General features: G+C 45.5%; 1 protein-coding gene across 12 annotated transcripts in view; it reads right to left on the bottom strand.

The window, feature by feature from the left end:
* slc12a8 (solute carrier family 12 member 8) overlaps positions 1–21181 on the bottom strand; it is a 170660-nt gene that overhangs the window by 48972 nt on the left and 100507 nt on the right. For all 12 annotated transcript variants that reach the window (XM_041201661.1, XM_041201665.1, XM_041201663.1 and 9 more), the window contains 2 exons: positions 17417–17530; positions 14653–14740 (listed from right to left, as the gene is read on the bottom strand). In XM_041201661.1, the coding sequence (XP_041057595.1) occupies positions 14653–14740; positions 17417–17530 (202 nt within the window). The remainder of the gene's footprint in view (positions 1–14652; positions 14741–17416; positions 17531–21181) is intronic.

Here is a 21181-nt window from a genome sequence, read left to right as displayed (position 1 = left end):
TATCCTCAATGTGAAGGCGGGACTTCATCTCCACATCATTCCCTCCTGCTGGTCAAGCAACAGCCTGACACAGTCATCCTCATGGAATTATGCCTGACAGATAATGTCCCAGATTCCACCATCACCATCCCTGGGAATGTCCTGTCCCACCAGCAGGACAGAGCCAGCAGAGCTGGTGGCAGTGGTATGCAGTTGGGAGGGAGCTGCCCTGGGAGTCTTCAACATCGACTACAGATCCCATGAAGTCTCATGGCATCAGGTCAAACATGGGCAAGGAAACCGCCTGCTGATTACCACCTACCACCTTCCCTCAGCTGATGAATCAGTGTTCCTCCATACTGAATATCACTTGGAGCACTGTGGGTGGCAAGGGCGCAGAATGTGGGTGGGGGATTTCAATGTCCGTCACCAAGAGTGGCTCGGTAGCACCACTACTGACCGAGCTGGCCGAGTTCTAAGTGACATAGCTGCTAGACTAGGTCTGCGGCAGGTGGTGAGGGAACCAACAAGAGGGAAAAATATATTTGACCTCATCCTTACCAACCTGCCTCCTGCAGACGCATTTGTCCATGGCAATATCAGTAGGAGTGACCACCGCACAGTCATTGTGGAGATGAAGTCCCGCCTTCACATTGAGGATACCCTCCATCGTATTGTGTGGCATCACCACTGTGCTAAATGGGATAGAATTCAAACAGATCGAGCAACTCAAGACTGGGCATTCATGAGGTGCTTTGGGCCAACAGCAGCAGCAGAATTGTACTCGAACACAATCTGTAACCTCATGGCCCACCATATCGCCCACTCTACCATTACCACCAAGCCAGGGAATCAACCCTGGTTCAATAATGAGTGCAGGAGGGCATGCCAGGAGCAGCACCAGGCATACCTAAAAATGAGGTGTCAACCTGGTGAAGCTATAACACAGGAATAAACAGAGCTAAGTGATCCCACAGCCAATGGATCAGATCTAAACTCTGCAGTCCTGACACATCCAGTCACGAATGGTGGTGGACAATTAAACAATGCACTCGAGAAGGAGGTTCCACAAATATCCCGACTCTCACTGATGTAGGAGCCCAGCACAACAATGCAAAAGATAAGGCTGAGGCATTCGCAAGAATCTTCAACCAGAAGTGCTGAGTGGATGATCCATTCTGGCCTCCAATGGAGGTCCCCAGCATCACATATGCCAGTCTTCAGCCAATTTGATTAACTCCACATGATATCAAGAAACGGCTGCAAAGACTATGCACCCTGACAATATTCCAGCAATAGCACTGAAGACTTGTGCTCCAGAACTCGCTGCACCCCTAGCCAAGCTGTTCCAGTACAACTAAAACACTGGCATCTACCCAGCTATGTGGAAAATTGCCCTGGTATGTCCTATACACAAAAAGGACAAATCCAACCTGGCCAATTACCACCCCATCAGTCTACTCTCCATCACCAGTAATGAAAGGGGTCATCAACAGTGCTTCAAACGTCATTTGCTTAGCAATAACCTGCTCACTGATGCCCAGTTTGGATTCTGCCAGGGCCATTCAGCTCCTGACCTTATTACAGCCTTGGTTCAATTATGGACAAAAGAGCTGAGGTGAGAGTGACTGCCCTTGACATCAAGGCAGAATTTGACCAAGTGTGTGGCATCAAGGAGCCCTAGAAAAACTGGAGTCAATGGGAATCAGGGGGGAAACCCTCCATTGGTTGGAGTCATACGTAGCACAAAGGAAGTTAGTTGTGGCTGTTGGAGGTCAGTCATCTCAGCTCCAGGACATCACTGCAGGAGTTCAAAGAACAAAGAAGAAAGAAAAGTACCTGACAGGAACAGGCCCTTCGGCCCTCCAACCCTGCGCCGATCATATTGCCCGTCAACTAAAACATTTTGCACTTCTGGGGTCCGTATCCCTCTATTCCCATCCTATTCATGTATTTGGCAAGCTGCCTCTTAAACACCACTATCATACCTGCTTCCACCACCTCCTCTGCCAGCAACTTCCAGACACTCACTACCCTCTGTGTAAAAAACTTGCCCCGCACATCACCTTTAAAGTTTTCTCCTCTCACCTTAAATCTATGTCCCCTAGTAATTGACCATTCCACCCTGGGAAAAAGCTTCTGACTATCTACTCTGTCCATGCCACTCATAATTTTGTAAACTTCTATCAAGTCACCCCTCAATCTCCATCGTTCTAGTGAGAACAATCTGAGTTTCTCCAACCTCTCCTCATAGCTAATAACCTCCAGACCAGGCAGCATCCCGGGAAAACCTCCTCTGCACCCTCTCCAATGCCTCCATATCCTTCTGGTAATGTGGTGACCAGAATTGCACACAATATTCCAAGTGTGGCCTAACCAAGGTTCTATACAGCCGCAGCATGACTTCCCAGCTTTTATACTCAATACCCCTGCCAATGAAGGCAAGCATGCCATATGCCTTCCTGACTGCCTTATCCAGCTGCATTGCCACTTTCAGTGACCTGTGGACCTGTACACCCAGATCCCTCTGCCCGTCGATGCACTTAAGGGTTCTGCCATTTACTGTGTAATTCCTGCCTTTATTAGACCTTCCAAAATGCATTACCTCGCATTTGGCCAGATTAAACTCCGTCTGCCATTTCTCTGCCCAAGTCTCCAACCGATCTATATCCCGTTGTATCCTTTGACAATTCTCTTCACTATCTGCAACTCCTCCAACCTTGGTGTCATCTGCAAACTTACTAATTAGCCCAGTTACATTTTCCTCCAAATCATTTATGTATACCGCAAACAGCAAAGGTCCCAGCACTGATCCCTGCGCAACTCCACTAGTCACAGCTCTCCATTCAGAAAAGCACCCTTCTACTGCTACCCTTTGTCTTCTATGACCAAGCCAATTCTGTATGCATTCTGCGAGCTCACCTCTGATCCCGTGCGACTTTACCTTCTGTATCAGTCTGCCATGAGGGACCTTGTCAAAGGCCGTACTGAAATCCATGTATATAACATCCACTGCCCTTCCATCGTCGATCATCTTTGTCACTTCCTCGAAAAACTCGATCAAGTTAGTGAGATATGACCTCCCCTTCACAAAACCATGCTGCCTCTCACTAATACGCCCATTTGCTTCCAAATGGTAGTAAATCCTGTCACAAAGAGTCTTCTCCAATAATTTCCCTACCACTGACATAAGGCTCACCAGCCTGTAATTTCCTGGATTATCCCTGCTACCCTTCTTAAACAATGGAACAACATAGGTCATTCTCCAATCCTCTGGGACCTCACCCGTAGCCAGTGAGGATACAAAGATTTCTGTCAAGGCCCCAGCAATCTCCTCCCTTGCCTCCCTCAGTACTCTGGGGTAGATTCCATCTGGCCCTGGAGACTTATCCACCTTAATATTCTTCAAGACACCTAACACCTCCTCTTTTTTGATCTCAACACGATCCAGGGTATCTACACATTTTTCCATAGACAAATCGACCGCAAAGTCCTTCTCTTTGGTGAATACTGATGAGAAGTATTCATTCAGTATCTCTCCCATTTCTTCTGGCTCCTCACACAGATTCCCACCTCTGTCCCTGAGTGGGCCCACCCTATGTCTGGCTACCCTCTTGTCCTTTACATATGTATAAAAGGCCTTGGGATTTTCCTTAATCCTGGTTGCCAGTGACTTTTCAGGGTAGTGTCCTAGGACCAACCACCTTCAGCTGCTTCATCAATGATCTTCCTTCCAACATAAGGTCAGAAGTGGGGATGTTCGCTGATGATTGCACAAAGTTCAGCACCATTCGTGACTCCTCAGATACTGAAGCAGTTCATGTCCAAATGCAGCAAGACCTGGACGATATCCAGGCTTGGGCGAAAAAGTGGCAAGTAACATTCGTGCCACACAAGTGTCAAGCAATGACCATCTCCAATAAGAGAGAATCCAACCATCGCCCCTTGATGTTCAATGGCATTACCATCACTGAATTCCCCAATATCAACATCCTGGAGGTTACCATTGACCAGAAACTGAACTGGACAAGCCATATCAATACAGTGGCTACAAGAGCAGTCAGAGGCTAGCAATTGTGCGATGAATAACTCACCTCCTGACTCCCCAAAACCTGTCCACCATTTACACGGCACAAGTCAGGAGTGTAATGGAATAGCTGCCACTTGCCTGGATGAGTCCAGCTCCAACAACACTCAAGAAGCTGGATACTGACCAGGACAAAGCAGCCCATTTGATTGGCACCACATCCACAAACATTCACTCCCTCCACCACCAACGCACAGCAGCAGCAGTATGTACCATCTACAAGGCTCCTTAGACAGTACCTTCCAAACCCACGATCACTACCACCTATAAGGACACAGGCAGCAGATAGATGGGAACACCACCACTTGGAGGTTCTCCTCCAAGTCACACACCATCCTGACTTGGAAATATATCGCCGTTCCTTCACTGTCACTGGGTCAAAATCCTGGAACTCCCTCCCTAACAGCACAGTGGGTGTACCTACACCACATGGACTGCAGCGGTTCAAGAAGGCAGCTCACCTTCTCAAGGGCAACTGGGGATGGGGAATAAAAATGCTGACCCAGCTAGCGAAGCCCACATCCCATGAATGAATAAAAAAAAGATGGGCGGGCATGGAGATCTGCACGGGAGGCTGTGTGTCAGACTCCTAGCGGTGGGAAAACTGTAAGCGATTAAGTTAGCAGCAGGAAGGCAACATTATGAGAAACTCGGCCGTTAGTGGCAGGAAGCTCCTTGCTATTCTTAATTGTCCATCTGCATATAATTTAAATGCAATTCAACAAACTTTAATCCTGCCTCCCCGATATAGTGAAATTCATGCGTATCTCAATGGCCCTCCCAGTGAAAGCTGCCGACTCATATGGGGCTTCCTTGACTCAGTGCTAGAGTCCTTTGGACTCCCAGGAGATGTAGTCACAAGGCATTGGATCTATCTTGGAGACATTTTCTCTGTGTAGAAACATGCTGAGCCAAGGGGCAGAGTCTCAAGCAGGAAATTCGGATGTACTGGGCCTAAAATTTAAAGGAGCAGTGCACAAATGAGTTGCAAAGGGGCCATCCCTTAAATTAGCATCGTAAATCTGAGTCCCCAAGGGCAAGACACTTAAGAAGCTGCCTGCAAGGAAAGGGAAGAGTAGTGGCAGCATGAGAATTATCCACCATGTCTTTCATCCTCGAGCGCTGGAGAGGATGCGCTGGTTGGACTATGACATCTCACACCTCAGTGATGCCACCGAGTGGCCCTGTGGGATGGCAGAGAAATCTTCTCTTTGGACTTTGAAACAGCTGGAGCAAAAGAAATTCAGATACTGGAGACCTAAACAGCAGGACTTTCTTAAAAAGCCTGCAAGACAATTTCCAAATCTAACACAGGGTTGGCTGCCCTTTAAATATGGCACCAGCTCCTGCACAGTCATCAGATGATGTGGGCTTCCGATTGTCAGAACCACCCACACCCCCCTACCACATGATCCAGCGGCAAGCCCACATGCGCATGCATGAGCTTGCTGTCACATAACCAGGTTCAGTCGACTTCCATGGACTCACGCCAGATCCCCAAGGACCTCTGGGCTTGGCAGTGGGTGCCGCGGCAAGTATGATTAAATCCAGCCCAGGGTGCCTGATGAAACTGATTCTATTGATGGTTGACAGCAAAGAATGACTTTGAAAAGTCACATTGGGTTGCCAAACTGGAAATTCTTCATGTCTGTGTACCTGCTCCAGCAACCCCCGATTAAAAAATATGGTTAACTATGTTTGAACTTCCAAATTTTATATTGTTGCTTTTACTTGCAGCATCAACCTCATTAATGATAAGTTTTACTGTATTGGTATACTTTCTGGACTGAGAGATAACTTTAAAAGCTCTTCTGTCCTTGGCAAAAAAAAATGGAGGCCTGACAAAGACTGAGAGCTCGTTCATGATGCTCCAGTCATATCTATTTGAAGTTGTAGAAGGGAGAATCTGATGTTTGGAGTCAGTCTTTCTCAGCAAATCCACTGATACGAATTGCACTGTGCTTAGGAACAGTGGACATGTTTTCTCTGGAATTTGCTAATTTTGGCTGTCCATCATTTTCCTAGTGGCTTGCTTTAGATAGTTTGCAACATGAAAGACAAATTTTCTAAAAATTATTGATGTTAGTTTTCCAGAAGGCACAGAGGCTGGAACGCTGTCACATTATCTATAGCGCACAAACCAAAGGGATAAAAGATTTGTATTTTTGGTCACAATGAGGCACCTATGTGAATAAGTTTGCAAACATTTAGTCGGGGTCATCATAGGTATGAACAGAGCACCAAACGGACATTCAAAACAGGAACTAGGGGCAGAATTCTCCCATCCTGCCCATGGTGGGTTTTTTGGCGGGCGGGAGCGGAGAATCTGGAGAGAAGCAAAAAATCGGGTTCCCACCGGCATGAAACAGTTTGCAATTCTCCTGTCAACTCTTTAATAGGGGTCAAATATCCCACTGACTAGTGATGTGAACACCATTTGCATTCACTACCATCTCATGAATGGTCATTAAAAATGCTTCTTGCCAGAATTATGTGACGCCTTCCAATCTTGCCAGCGGGAAATCACGCTGGTCTGATTCATGTTTGAAAAAGCAGCAGTCAGACCTCATTGGCATCCTGAAGATGCGCTTCTGATGTTTAGACCGCTCAGGTGGCGCACTACAGTATACTCCAGATAGGGTCATTTGTTGAGTGTTGCACCCTTCACAACCTGGCACTACAAAGGTGTAATCCCTGGCCAGAGGGAGAAACGGAGGAGGATGAGAGATCTTTGGAGTTTCAAGAGCAGGGCGACCAGGAACCTGAAGAGGAAGATGATGTTCAGCTTCCATGGGATAATGCCATCGAGGAAGAACGACGTGGAAGACCTGCTTGTGCCGCTTTAATTGCCACCAGATTCCAGGAGGAGTAAAGTGGAGATAATGGAGATGGCCACATTCCTCCTATCCCTTAATGCCACTCCATCGCACTAAAAGGGATGTCCAACCTGTCACATTGAGAGCTGGTTCAGCATTCAAGCTTGAACCTCCATGCCTCATTATTCACCAGGCCAGGATCTTTAAGAAGGTCAGCAGTGCCCCCTGTATGCGCTCACTCTAGGAAGTGAAAGTCGACACAACAGCGAGGACACTGCTTCCATTAACTTGATACATTATTGTCGCAACAATAATGAAAAACTAAGGATCCCAGCGAGATGAGGACATGGTTGGGACATCGTCCTTTCGCTCAGGTGTTGCCCTTTGGCACTACCACTGAGGAGACACAACTGCTGCTAATTCCTCAAGGCTGCTGAGCTGCCCTCACACAATGGTGTGTCTTGAACAAAAAGGGTTACAAACACATTTAGTGCACACTTTCAATAAAGATTTTAGCACATCTCCTGACACTGCACAAGGTGCAGAAGTTATCTTCAGTGAGGCTGACATCACATGAATGTGAGGCTCACAAAGGGAGACTACACTGAGTGGGAGAGTGATAAAACCTCTCAATAAGAGGATACAGCTGTAAGTAATCACAACGCCCTCAGTTGAACAAGCTGCATCAGCAACAAATGGATTAATAAAAGTGCAATGTTTATACAGTGGTTGCACACCCATGAACCAAAGGTGATTTCAATATTTCTTCATTTTCACTACGCCTGGGTGCCGCCCCGACATCCACAGCAGAGTTGGAGGCAACCTGCTAACTGCTACATCCTGATGCCTGAGATGACCTTGGCAGACATCCTCTAGTGGCCCGAGGCCTGGAGAGCACCAGCCTGATAAGGGTCTCGTGCTCAAGGGCAAATACACCCTCCTCGGCCTGAGCAACTAGTGTGGATGGGGTCACAGACAGAGGGGTTTGGAACTGCTGGGCACCCATGGACTGTCCTGAGTGGAGGCCCCCGGAGTGTCCAGTCTTCCCCGCTGAGGGTACCCAAGGTCAACTCCCTGACGATTTGAGAAGGGGCACCTGGAGGAAGGTCAAGGTGCCTCACGCCCTCTCACCTAGACACTGATATTTCCCAATGACCTGTGTGGCCATGGACTTCAGGACCGAGCACAAATTCAGCAAAACCTGCTGGACCAAGGTGTCCATGGTTGTCATCAACCTTCTCATGGTGACATCAAGGCACTATCATGTCAGAGCCATGACATCAGACAGAACATGTATGGAGTCCTCCATGCTTCGCTCTAGTCTGCTGGGTGACTCTCGCATCTCTGCCTGATGTTCCGCCTCCTATCGGCAGCCACTCGCAGAGGCTCATTATCTGACTCAGACTGAGTGGGTGGCTGATCTTCAGCAACCCTTCAAGTGTCAGAGACCTGGGCTGTTCCTGCCTCTGACCGTTGTGGGGACATGTCACTGAGGTGTTTTCTAGCAGGTGACCCTGAGCCTAATCTAGAGCTATGACCCACCGAAGTGTGTGTCTCTGTGCTGGTGGAGGGTGCAGGTGAGTGCAATGATGGTTCTTTCTCAGTGGCTTCCTCAGGTTCCACTTGTGAGATGGTCTGGTGGCTGGGTCTTACTTTGGTCTTCTGCGTGTGCCTCAATCTGCTGGTGCCTATAACAGAGGGAAGAAAGTTTTAGTTCATGAGCAGGCAAGTAACTCACTGTGCACATCAGGATATGACAGACTCATGGAGGTGTCATCCATCCTAGGTTGCTGGGATAAGCCGATCTCCCCTTCCCCACCTCCCCAGCCAGCTCAGTACCATCCTCCTCCAATTTGGTGAGGGGTATGATGTTGGCCATCCCTCCTCCAGTCTGGGATCTTTCCCGCCTGTTGTGGCTTAGCTTGGCCTGCATGGAGATAAAAGAAAGGAATGTGATGAGAAGGGATTGAACTGTGGTTGGGAAACATGCATGCCCCTGTGTGTGTGGTGAACCCTCCCCAGAAGGGGCTGAGGATGGAGCGTGAGCAACATGATAAATGAGGTGGTGGTGATGTGTAAATATATGTGAGACAATCAGTGGTGACATGTGTCCCCCACTAATGGCTGTGTGAGTTCACTGAAGGGAGTAGCCACATGATGCCGTGATGAGAGTTTTATATTGGAGGGAGTGAAGGTTTAGATCATTCATCCTCTTCCTCCACTGGATCGCATTCCGGGTGCAGTGGCCAGCCATGCTGACCTGCTGTGCTATGACCTCCCAGGTTAGAAAGGTGAGGCCCATGAGCTGCTTGGAACCGTCCCTGGGATAAAGGACATCTTTATGCTGTCTAACTCCTCTGATCAAGGCCTGGAGGGTAGCGTGGCAGAAGCAGGATGCAGCCGCCTTCTTCTAGTTGGCGGATGAATATAAAGGTCTCCTGAAGACAGCTGGGGTGGAGCGAGTGAAATGTGTGTGCCAGGGTGGTGTTTAAGTATGGCGCCCGGACCTTCAACCCCGTTAAGTAATGGTGGGGAGGATGAATCAGTTCCAGACCTGCTATGTGATTTGGAAAGATTCTTGCCTGTGCATAATTAAGCGGCTTCCATAGAATCAAGCACAATTTCCAACCAGCAGGAAACATGCCGCAGAACCTGCCCACCACCACACTTAGCCTCAAAAATGGAAAATTCCACCTTAGGTACTATTCTTACTCAGCGAGCCCACTGAGATGACTGCTTTGACAAATATAATATCTTTGGCTCTTGCAGAACAAAATAGTTTAGAATCTCCTATATAAATGCATGAACATGTACCAGATTATTATTTCTAGATTAATTCTATATTAACTTCATGTATAAACATTTTACTACATCTTTCACCTCTTTTAATTTTCTGATTACATGAGAGGCTGGTGGACAATATTAATCGTTTAAAAAATAGCCTATGCCAACATCGAGCAATCCTGTATCAACTGCAGCAAAGACAAAGCTGAATTTACACTACGATATTCATTGAATTAACAGCAATCCCAAAATCTATCTGCATTGCACCAAAATGATATTTCAGTTCCTAATACTTATTACATAAAGTAAAATTATGTTGCACACATGCTTTGCAGTGTAACAAAAAATACACTGTTTATAAAGTTTCAATGAACAAGCAGTGTGAATGAGGACAATATGCAGAGAGACTGTCTGCAGTAGAAATACCAGGCTACCTGGGTTAGAACCAAACAACATATCAGATTCATCAAAAGATGGAGAATTCACATACTATGGTTGGATTTTACAGCCCCCGTCGCAGTGGGGGCTGGACTGCAAAATGCGACAAGCCGTTCAAAAGTCCTTGGATTTCAGCAGGACTGTAAAATCCCGTAAAACTCTGTTCTATGTTAGTGCTAAAAAAAATTTCCATTTTAAATGCAGTCAAGTCAAATATTCCAAGGTTTACTGCAATGCATAAATATATACTCAGTTCAAGAAACTACATTTCTTTTCTTTCTATTGGAAATTCACATCTACTTTAGGCTGTTTTAAGGGAGACACATTTTCAAAATGCCCTGTACAGAATTGGTGAGCTCGAAATTATGCTCACTTACCTACACATTCTCATACAGCTATAACTGACTTCAGTTCTATGATTATCATGTTGATTATATATAATTTGCCATAATCAACCAACAGGTAGATGTGATACATCTAGAAGACGGAAGAGAGTTAGCATGCTTTCCACTTTTGTGTGCCATTTTGCTTCTCATTTTCAATCTACACTGCTGGCTAGCAGCAATGGGAAAAGAAAGCCAAATGCATAAGTCTCTCCCTGTCAGCACACAGCCTCGCCATTGGCAAGTCCTCAGCTATGCCTCCTCATGGCAACACATGGGAACTGGTTCCTTTGTAGCCCCAGGCTAAAGCTTCAGAGGAGGAAGTTTGGCCACCAGACACACAGTGTGCAGGCCCAGTGCCAATGTGGACACACCCTGGCACTCATCAACCAAACTCCAGCTAGGTTGAATAGGTCTACTGCCTTGGGAGATTTGAAAACTAAGGGAGTTTAGGACTGGAGCCTAATGGCAGACTGATGTCATCCTTCTGGCAGCTCCTGCAACCAAGCTGGTGTCAATCATAGTGTTTTGCATTCCTTTGGACTCAGCCAGGGAGCTTGAGAAGGGCATCCTGATATTTGAGCAGCCCAGAGTCTCCAAAGAATTTCCCCAGGCTTGTGCCCTGGAAAGGCCACTCCATTTTCACTGTAGAGCAATAACACAACACAGGGAAGAGCATACGAATGATAACCCCAATTTGATTGGCATAGATAATGGATGCTACAGGCTGTCTCTGACAGTGGGAGGAACCATCGTATCCCACTGGTCAGCCGCTGCCCACCTCAAGTTGGATAGCCCCCGACTAGCAAGATGCTGACCTGCCACCACTTATCTACTTCACTGGGTGCTTGGAATTTAGAATGGACAGAATTCATCACACCAGGCAAACAAACAAAACAAAATGATAAAAGGTGTCAACTCTTCAATTGGCAAGCTGGAAAATCAATGCAAGAGTGGGCACAGACCTTGAGGCACTCCTGCCTCGGACATTATGGCCTGGGAAAGATAAAAGAGAACAGACAGAGATTATTTGAACTATGCTGCTACCATGAGCTTTGTGTAAATAACAACTTCTTTCAGAACAAACCATGCCACAAAGTGTCCTGGAGACATCCAAGATCAGGGCATTGGCACCAATTGGATCTGATCGTCACCAGACATGACTCTCTGAACTGCGTTCTCAACACATGCAGCTGCCACAGCACCACCTGTGATACAGATCACTCCCTGTTGTGCACTAGGGTAAGGATGCAGCCCTTAAAGCTTTTTCATTCAAAGCAGGAATGCCATCCTTATCAACATCAGCCATACTGCCTACCCAGATAAAAACCAACAGTTCTGTGCCTCAATTGAACAGGTGGTCTCTGGCATTCCCACACAGACTGCAAAAACAAAATGGAATATACTTTGAGATGCCATCTACAATACCGCACTCTCAATATATGGGAAGCAAGAGTGGAAAAATGCTGACTGGTTTGAGGCTAACATCACTGTGATGGAACCAGTCATTGAAGCTAAGTGGTCTGATCTCATTAATTACAATAGTGATCTAAGCGAGCAAACTCTGAATGCACTAAAAGCCACTCGAAGTAAAGTCTAACAGACTACTACGTGATGAGCCAATGACTACTGGTTACAACTCTGCTAGAATATCCAGATGTCTTTTGACACAGGGAATGTCTGGAGCATGTATGAAGGGATCAAAAAGGCAACAGGTCCATCAGCAAATAAAATGGCTTTACTGAAAACAAAGGTAGGGGAGGTCATCACCCACTGCAATAAACAATTGAAGAAATGGGTCGATCTTGAGTTGCACCCTAGAGAGAACACTGTCATCAAGGAAGCCTTAGACATGATAGACAGCCTGCCTGACATGGCAGAGCTGGATTAGAACCCACAGTGAAGGAGCTTAGCAAAGGCAAAAGCTCCAGGTGATGATGTTATACCACCTGAACTCATCAAGCACAGAAAACCAGCACTCCTACAGCATCTGCACAAACTTCCATCTCTCTGCTGGAGGGAGGAGGCAATGGATCAGGATATGCATGATGCAAATATTCTGACCCTGTACAAGAACAAGGGCAACCACAATGATTGTAACAGCTATCAAGGCATCTCCCTGCTGAGTATTGTGGGAAAAGAATTTGCCTATGGGGCCCTTGTCAGACTCCAGGTCTTGGCTGAGTGCATCTACCCTGAACTCCAGTATGGCTTCAGAACTGGAAGATGTACAATTGACATGATTTTCTCAGTCCAGCAGCTGCAAGAGAAATATTGTGAACAAAGGAGGCCACTATATGTTGCCTTCCTTGATCTCACCAAGGCATTTGACCATGTGTGCAGAAGCTGTTTATTTAAGCTGTTGGAGAAAATTGGTTGCACACCTAAGCTGCTCAATGTGATCTCCTCTTGCCATGACAACATGATGGATAAGATCAGCTATGACAGGGCAACATCAGAATCTTTTGAGATTCACAGTGGAGTCAAACAGAGTTGTGTTCTGGCACTGATATTCTTTGGTATATTCCTCTCTTTGCTGTTGTCATATGCCTTCAGGTCATCTACAGAGACTGTCTATTTACGTACCAGAACTGACAGAAAGGTGTTCAGCCTTGCTCACCTCAGATCAGATAAAGGTTCGCCAAGTCCTCATCAGAGAGTTCCTCTATGCTGAAAATGGTGCACCAACATTCTGTACTGAGAAACACCTTCAGCAGTGAATGGACAGACTCTTTCATGCCTGTAAAGAGTTTGGTTTGACCATCAGCATCAGGAAGACAAATGACATGGTCCAGGAGATGGTGGTGTAGCGGTTTTGTCATTGGACTAGTAATCCAAAGTCCCAGACAAGTGCTCTGGGGAATGGGTTCAAATTCTACCACAATAGCTGGTGGAATTTAAATTAAATTAATAAATCTGGAATTGAAAGCTAGTCTCAGTAATAGGGGCTGTGAAACTATGATTGATTGTCGTAAAAACCATCTGTCTCACTAATACCCTTTAGGGAAGGAAATCTACCGTCCTTACCTGGTCCAGGCCCACAGCAATGTGGTTGACTCTTAACTGCCATTTTCAATGGCCTAACAAGCCACTCAGTTTAAGGGCAATTAGGGATGGGCAACAAATGCTGGCTTCGCCAACGATGCCCACATCGTGTGAAAAAAAAGGTTGTTGCCATAACACCATCCATCAGCATTGACAAGGTGAGGTTGAAGGTTGTTGATAGCTTCACATATCTAGGTTCCACCATCACCAGCAATCTGTCAGTTGATGCTGAAATCAACACACATCGCAAAAGCTGCTACTCCAAGCTGAATAAGAGAGTGTGGAACAACAGCAACCTGGCTGAGAACAACAAGCTGCAAGTCTACCAGCCTGAGTCCTCAGTAGTGAGACCTGGATGACACATGGTAGGCAGGAGAAAAGGTTGAACAGTTTCCACCTTCGCTGTCTAAGGCATATCCTTGGCATCTCTTGGCAGGACTGGGTCATCAATTCAGAGGTCCTGGAACATGCTAATTCCATCAGCATATACTCAATATACTCAATGCTAAGCCAACTGCATCTGTGCTGATTTGGATACATTCATCAGATGGATGACAGCCATATACCCAAAGACCTCCTGTACGGTGAATTGGCCACTGGGTCATGACCTCCTGGGCATCCATACCTCCTCTACAAGAGCACCTGCAAGAGGAATATAAAAATAGTGGACATTTTTACTGAGAACTGGGAGACAGTCATTGACGGCTGTGACCTCTGGAGGCTGGCTGTTTGGAAGGACTTTGGAAGAAGCGAGCAGAAACAAAAAGCTTAGCTGATCAAGAGGGCCCTGAGAAAACAGAGGCCAGCAAATAATGCACCTTCTCAGCTCACTGTCTTCTTCTGCAGGAAATACAGCAGAGACTGTGGGGCTCCTGAGTCATACCAGGAGATGTTTAACACAGAGTTGACCACCACGATGCAAACCATCATCTTACAAGATGGAAGACTGCCACCATAATCTGCCAATGCTGTACATTTGAAACAAAAATCACCAGATAATTAACTCATCTACATACATGGCCACAAATGCTGATTAGAATTTAAAACATATTGACCACATCCAAGAATGTAGCTCAAGTGCATGAAGCAGTGTCTATGAACTATAGTCATTAGGACTTACGAGACGCCTACAGCCGCAAGTGACCCTAGAGGGATATTGGATGCAGGTTTCTGGAGGTCTCCACTCATGTTAAATCCTGCCATTACACCTGAAGATAACAGAAATCAAAGTTAATAAAGTAACATCACATTCTAGTATTTGTGGATCACCCACAACATTCAATTACCTCGCAGTGCAATGACTGTTATTCTGTAAGCAAATTAGGAGCCATTCTCTGCCAGGTGTGGCTGTTACTATAACTATTATGTAATCCATACCCCCTCTTGACTCACATAAACAATATGGTTTCCACAGCACTCTGAGCCTCTGCCAATATTGATGAGCTTGCAACAAGGCCATCCTGGAAAGCAACTTATTCCTAAAATTCATTCACACACACACTCATAAACTCTCACATACACAAAACAAACACACCCCAACAAATACTCGCACACATGCATAGTGCTGGATGGTTTCCTTGGCCTTTATGTCTAAATATCTATGGATTAATGCATGAGTTTTGAAGTAAATTCTACAACAAATGCAATATATGTACCAAAAAGTGTAAAGAAGATTAAAGGAAATATCACTGAAATGAAAATAAACAAGATCCTTCTGAATTGCACTGGAATTATGCAGGCAACAGCCTTGAGAATTATCTGCTATGACTAGGAAAGATGTATTGTTATGGTAACCAGGCATTCAAGGCGAATCTTCAAAGGTAAAGAAAAATCTTTCTGCATTTTTTTGGATGAAATATTAATAGGTAAGGAATTATTTTATTCCCTCAGTCCTTACCACCCTGATTTACCACCACATTCACTGATGAAAATTAATATACGATTACAACCAAATTGTAATTACTACCTTAACTATTGGAAGTAAATCACTGTAACTCATTTTTAACTCCCATTCCATATAGCAGTTAAGTAACATCCACTACAAACAAACACATATACGTAGGAGTTGAAATTGGTCTTTGACAGTGGCACAAAATGAGTTCATAGCAAATCAGCAGCCTTTTAACACCATACCTGAAATTGGAAAGCAAGGCTGCTTCCAAAGCAACCTTAAGGCCTGAAAGAGAAGACTGGCATAGAAATTGAGGGGGCATGTGTGGTTTTGTAAGCCATGTTGCTGGATTGCAGGATTTCATGAAGGAAGATTAACTGAGACTTTGACAACATGCCCTTGATTTGCATTGATGAGAAATCCTTTCACATGCAAATTCAAGGTTTACAAACATCCTTGCAAAAACTCAACGGAACCCATTTCAAACACAAAGGGGGACTTGAGTTTCCTTTGTCTCCTAGCTGAAATTGGGGTAGACATGGACAGAAAATGAGGAAAATGCAAGGTGTGGGGGAAAGAATCTGGGCAGTGACGACAATGGCAGGCTCAATTGTGGAGGCTGACTGTACCTTCCTTCTACATGTAAGTACAGACTTACATAAGGGTCTAGCAAACTGCGTCATATCCCTAATTATTATTGCTATCTCTGCCAGCCAAAGGACTTCCAGGAGAAAGGCAGTGATAAGCCCTTAAACAACTGGGGAAAATTATAGAATCATAGAATCATGGAATGGTAACTGTACATTCGTCCTGTCATGCAAAGAAGGAAAAAAGTGCAGTCTCATTGTTCAGTGCTTTGTAATTGTGAAAGGTAGACAAAGAAAAGCTGTTCCCAATAGCTGATGCTAAAAAGATTAGGGTTTGCAGATTTAAGGTTTTAGGGTTTTAAAGTTTAAGGGGGATGTGAGGAAGAACTTTTTTATGCAGTAATGGCAATGACCTGGAACTCGCTGCCCACGAGGGTGGTGAAAGTGGAGACAATGATTTCAAAATGAAATTGGATGAGCATTTGAGGGAAATTGACTTACAGAGTGACAGGGAAAGACTGGGGGAATGAACCTGACTGGTTTGCTTAGAGAACAGACATGGACTTGATGGGCCAAATGGTCTTCCTTTGTGCCATAATGACTATGGTTATGAAAAGGGTTTGATGGGTGAACATGAGAAACTGTGTTCTGTTGTGGGTGAGTCCAGAATAAGGGGGCATAAATATAAAATAGCCACTAATAGATTGAAAACAGAACTTGGGAAGAATTTCTTTACTCAGGCGGTGATGATAATATGGAGCTCACTGCCATATGGAGTGGTTGAAGCAGGTAACACTGGTGCACTTAAGGGGAGATTTGATAATATATGAGATAAAGGGAATGGAGGGTTATAGGACAAAGTGTTAAAAGTCTATTGAAATCATTAGCAAGGATCAAAAGTTATACAAAGAGTCAATACATAATTTTTACACTGGAATCCCATCCAGAAGGTAGCTTATTATTACACTCTAATTCAGAGGGCAACCTATTACTGAATTTGCATTCAGAGGGCAAACTTATTGAATTCTCTTCTAGATGATAACCCGTGATTGGACTCTTTTTATAGGAAGCTGGTTGTTGACCTCTATTTCATAGGATAACCTATTTATTATTAGTTGACTTTTAGGGATAGCCTGTTGCTTGATTCCTATTTGGGTGGAAGCCTGTTAATGCACTGGGGTCCCATTCAGGGGGGACTCTATTACCCAATCTTGATTTTTGGGGTAGTCTATTATATTGGGGGACAGAGTAAGGATTCCTGCAGTGACTCAGCAGGTTTTTAGGGCGTACCTTAACATCTCCTATTCCACCAGTGTTGTATGTATAAATTTGCAAATCTAGTCCAAAAATGTGACAAATGCAAATAAACAACATTGAAATGTGAATAATCACATATATTATCTTACCAGTAGCAGTAGGAAAAAAGACACCAAAAACTGTGAAGAAATTTTCTTCTGGGCTGTAGTCTGGGAATGTATTGTTCCCAAGTTGTTCTTCAGTGTATCCCACAAATCCAAAGTCTGAGGAATTAAATGGGAAATTCATTTTTTATTTTATATTTTCTGAAAATTATAAAATTAAAAGTGAATCCTGAATCTTCAGCTGATTTACTGATGTATTGTCATACAATGCTTACAGATTCCACATTTTTAGGCAATGTTGCTTAACCTGAAGAAACGGTAAAACCCAGAGTCGCAGCTTCCGCATGGTCCTGTCAAGCAAAGTCAGATTGAGTCACCATGCCAGAAAGACCCTAGGTTCAACTCCTTGACTGCTTGCGTATTTCAGCTGGTTTAACCATCAGGATGCTACAATTGACCTTGACACCCTGAGTTAGAAAGAAGGTAACCTCTGACTCCTGGTCATGAAAACTGTGGGATTGGATACTACGTGAAGGAAGATCCAGGCCTAGCATTGATGCATCCATGGTACAATAGCCTTCCTCACGATCAAGGATCACACCTGAATTATATGCCTCCAGAACCAAGTACCAGGGGAAACTGGCCCCTGTAGAACCATATCCCAGCAAGTCAACATCTTCAGGAGAGAAGGGGGAGTGAGGTGATGGTGATGGTGATGGTGGTGAATAGTGACAGAATTTTTTTTTTATTCACTCATGGGATGTGGGCGTCGCTGGCTAGGCCAGTATTTATTGTCCATCCCTAATTGCCCTTGCGCAGCAGGCAGTGAGCTGCCTTCTTGAACTGTTGCAGTCCATGTGGTGTAGGTACACCCACAGTGCTGTTAGGGAGGGAGTTCCAGGATTTTGACCCAGCAAGAGTGAAGGAACAGCAATATATTTCCACGTCAGGATGGTGAGTGGCTTGGAGGGGAACTTCCAGGTGGTGATGCTCCCATGTGTCTGCTGCCTTTGTCCTTCTAGATGGTAATGGTCATGGGTTTGGAAGGTGCTGTCTAAGCAGGCTAGGTGAGTTCCTGCAGTGCATCTTGTAGATGATACACACTGCTGCCACTGTGTGTCAGTGGTGGAGGGAGTGAATGTTTGTGGAAGGGGTGCCAATCAACAGGGCTGCTTTGTCCTGAATGGTGTCAAGCTTCTTGAGTGTTGTTGGAGCTACACTCATCCAGGCAAGTGGAGAGCATTCCATCACACTCCTGACTTGTACCTTGTAGATGTTGGGGAGTCAGGAGATGAGTTACTCACTGTAGGATGCTGAGCCTCTGACCTGCTCTTGTAGCCACAGTATTTATGTGGCTAGTCCAGTTCAGTTTCTGGTCAATGATAACTGCCAGGATGTTAACAGTAGAGGATTCAATCATAGAATCATAGAAAAGTTACAGCACAGGAGGCCATTCGGCCCATCGTGTCCATGCCAGCCCGAGGGCACCCAGGTACCCTTTCTAATCCCACCTTCCTGCACCCGGCCCATAGCCCTGCAGCTTACAGCACTTAAGGTGCAGATCCAGGTACTTTTTAAAAGAGTTTAAAGTTTCTGCCTCTACCACCAACTTGGGCAGCAAATTCCAGACACCCACTACCCTCTGCGTAAAAAAAGTTCTTCCTCATGTCCCCACTACACCTTCTGCCACTTATCCCCCTGGTTCTAGAATGTTAATGCCATTGAATATCAAGGGGCAATGGTTAAATTCTCTCTTGTTGGAGGTGATCATTACCTGGCATTTTTGTGGCGTGAATGTTTCTTGTCACTTGTCAGCTCAAGCCTGGATATTGTCCAGGTCTTGCTGGATTTGGACATGGACTGCTTCAGTATCTTAGGAGTCGTGAATGGTGTTGAACATTGTGCAATCATCAGAGAACATCCCATTTCTAATCTTCTGATGGAGGATGGTCATTGATGAAGCAGCTGAAGATAGTTGGGCCTAGGACACTACCCTGAGGAACTCTTGCAGTGATGTCCTGGAACTGAGATGATTGACCTCCAACAACCACAACTATCTTTCTTTGTGCTAGGTATGACTCCAACCAGCAGAAAGTTTTCCCCCTGATTCCCATTGACTCCAGTTTTCTAGGGCTCCTTGATGCCACACACTTGGTCAAACTTGATGTCAAGGGCAGTCACTCTCACCTTACCTTGGGAGTTCAGCTCTTTTCTCCATGTTTGGACCAAGGTTGTAATGAGGTCAGGAGCTGGCTCTGGCAGAACCCAAACTGGGCATCAGTGAGCAGCTTATTGCAAAGCAAGTGCCGTTTGATAGCACAGTTGATGACCCCTTCCATCACTTTACTGATGAACGAGAGTAGAATGATGGGGCGGTACTTGGCCAGGTTGGATTTATCCTGCTTTTTGTGTACAGGGCAAAGCCGGGCAATTTTCTACATAGCTGGGTAGATGCCAGTCTTGTAGCTGTACTGAGACAGCTTGGCTAGGAGCATGGCAAGTTCTAGAGCACAAGTCTTCAGTACTATTGCCAGGATATTGTCAGGGTCCATAAAATTTGCAGTATCCAGTGCATTCAGCCATTTCTTGATATCACATGGAGTGAATCCAATTGGCAGAGGACTGGCATCTGTGATGCTGGGGATCTCCAGAGGAGGCCAAGATGGATCATCCACTCGGTACTTCTGGCTGAAGATTGTTGTGAATGCTTCAGCCTTGTCTTTTGCACTGATGTGGTGGGCTCCCCCATCATTGAGGATAGGGATATCTGTGAAGCCTTCTCCTCCAGTGAGTTGTTTAATTGTCCACCACCATTCACAACTGGATGTGGCAGAACTGCAGAGCTTAGATCTGATCCGTTGGTTGTGGAATCACTTAGCTCTGTCTATCACTTGCTGCTTATGCTGTTTGGCATGCAAGTAGTCCCGTGTTGTAGCTTCACTAGGTTGATACCACATTTTTAGGTATGCCTGGTGCTGCTCCTGGCATGCCCTCCTGCACTCTTCATTGAACCAGGGTTGATCCCTTGATTTGGTGATAATGGTAGACTGGGGGATATGCTGAGCCATTAGGTTATGATTGTGGTTGAATACAATTCCACTGCTGCTGATGGCTCACAGTGGAAGCCCAGTCTTGAGTTGCTAGATCTGTTCGAAATCTATCCCATCTATCACACTGTGTAGTGCCACTCAACATGATAGAGGGTATGCTCAATGTGAAGACAGGACTTCATCTCCACCACAATTGTGCTGTGGTCACTTCTACTGATACTGTCATCGACAGATGCGTCTGTGACAGGCAGGTTGGTGAGAATGAGGTCAAGTATGTTTTTTCCTCTTGTTGGCAGAGCAGACCCGATGGGCCGAATGGCCAAATTTCTGCTCCTATATCTTATGGTTATCGTCACCACCTACTGCAGACCCAGTCTAGCAGCTTGAACTTTAGTTTCCTTGCCCATGTTTGACCTAATGCCATAAAACCTCATGGGGTCCAGAGTCAATGTTGAGGACTCCCAGGGCAACTCCTTCCCAGCCGTATCACTGTTCCGCCTTCTCTGCTTTGACTGTCCTGCCGGTGGAACAGGACATTCCCAGGGATGGTGATGATGTTTCTGTGAGTATGACTATGTCAGGCTGTTGCTTGACTAGTCTGTGGGACAGCTCTCCCACCTTTGGCACTAGCTCCCAGATGTTAGTGAGGAGGACTTTGCAGGTCAACAGGGCTAAGTTTGCTATTGTCATTTCCGGTGCCAAGGTTGATGCCAGGTGGTCCGTCTGGTTCCATTCCTTTTAGGTTTTTTAAGCAGATTGA

The sequence above is a fragment of the Carcharodon carcharias genome, chromosome 12 (genome assembly GCF_017639515.1).
Source record: "Carcharodon carcharias isolate sCarCar2 chromosome 12, sCarCar2.pri, whole genome shotgun sequence".
Classification (NCBI taxonomy): Eukaryota; Metazoa; Chordata; class Chondrichthyes; order Lamniformes; family Lamnidae; genus Carcharodon; species Carcharodon carcharias.
Note: the sequence above shows the minus strand (reverse complement) of the source record. Positions and strands in the feature narration are given on the sequence as shown.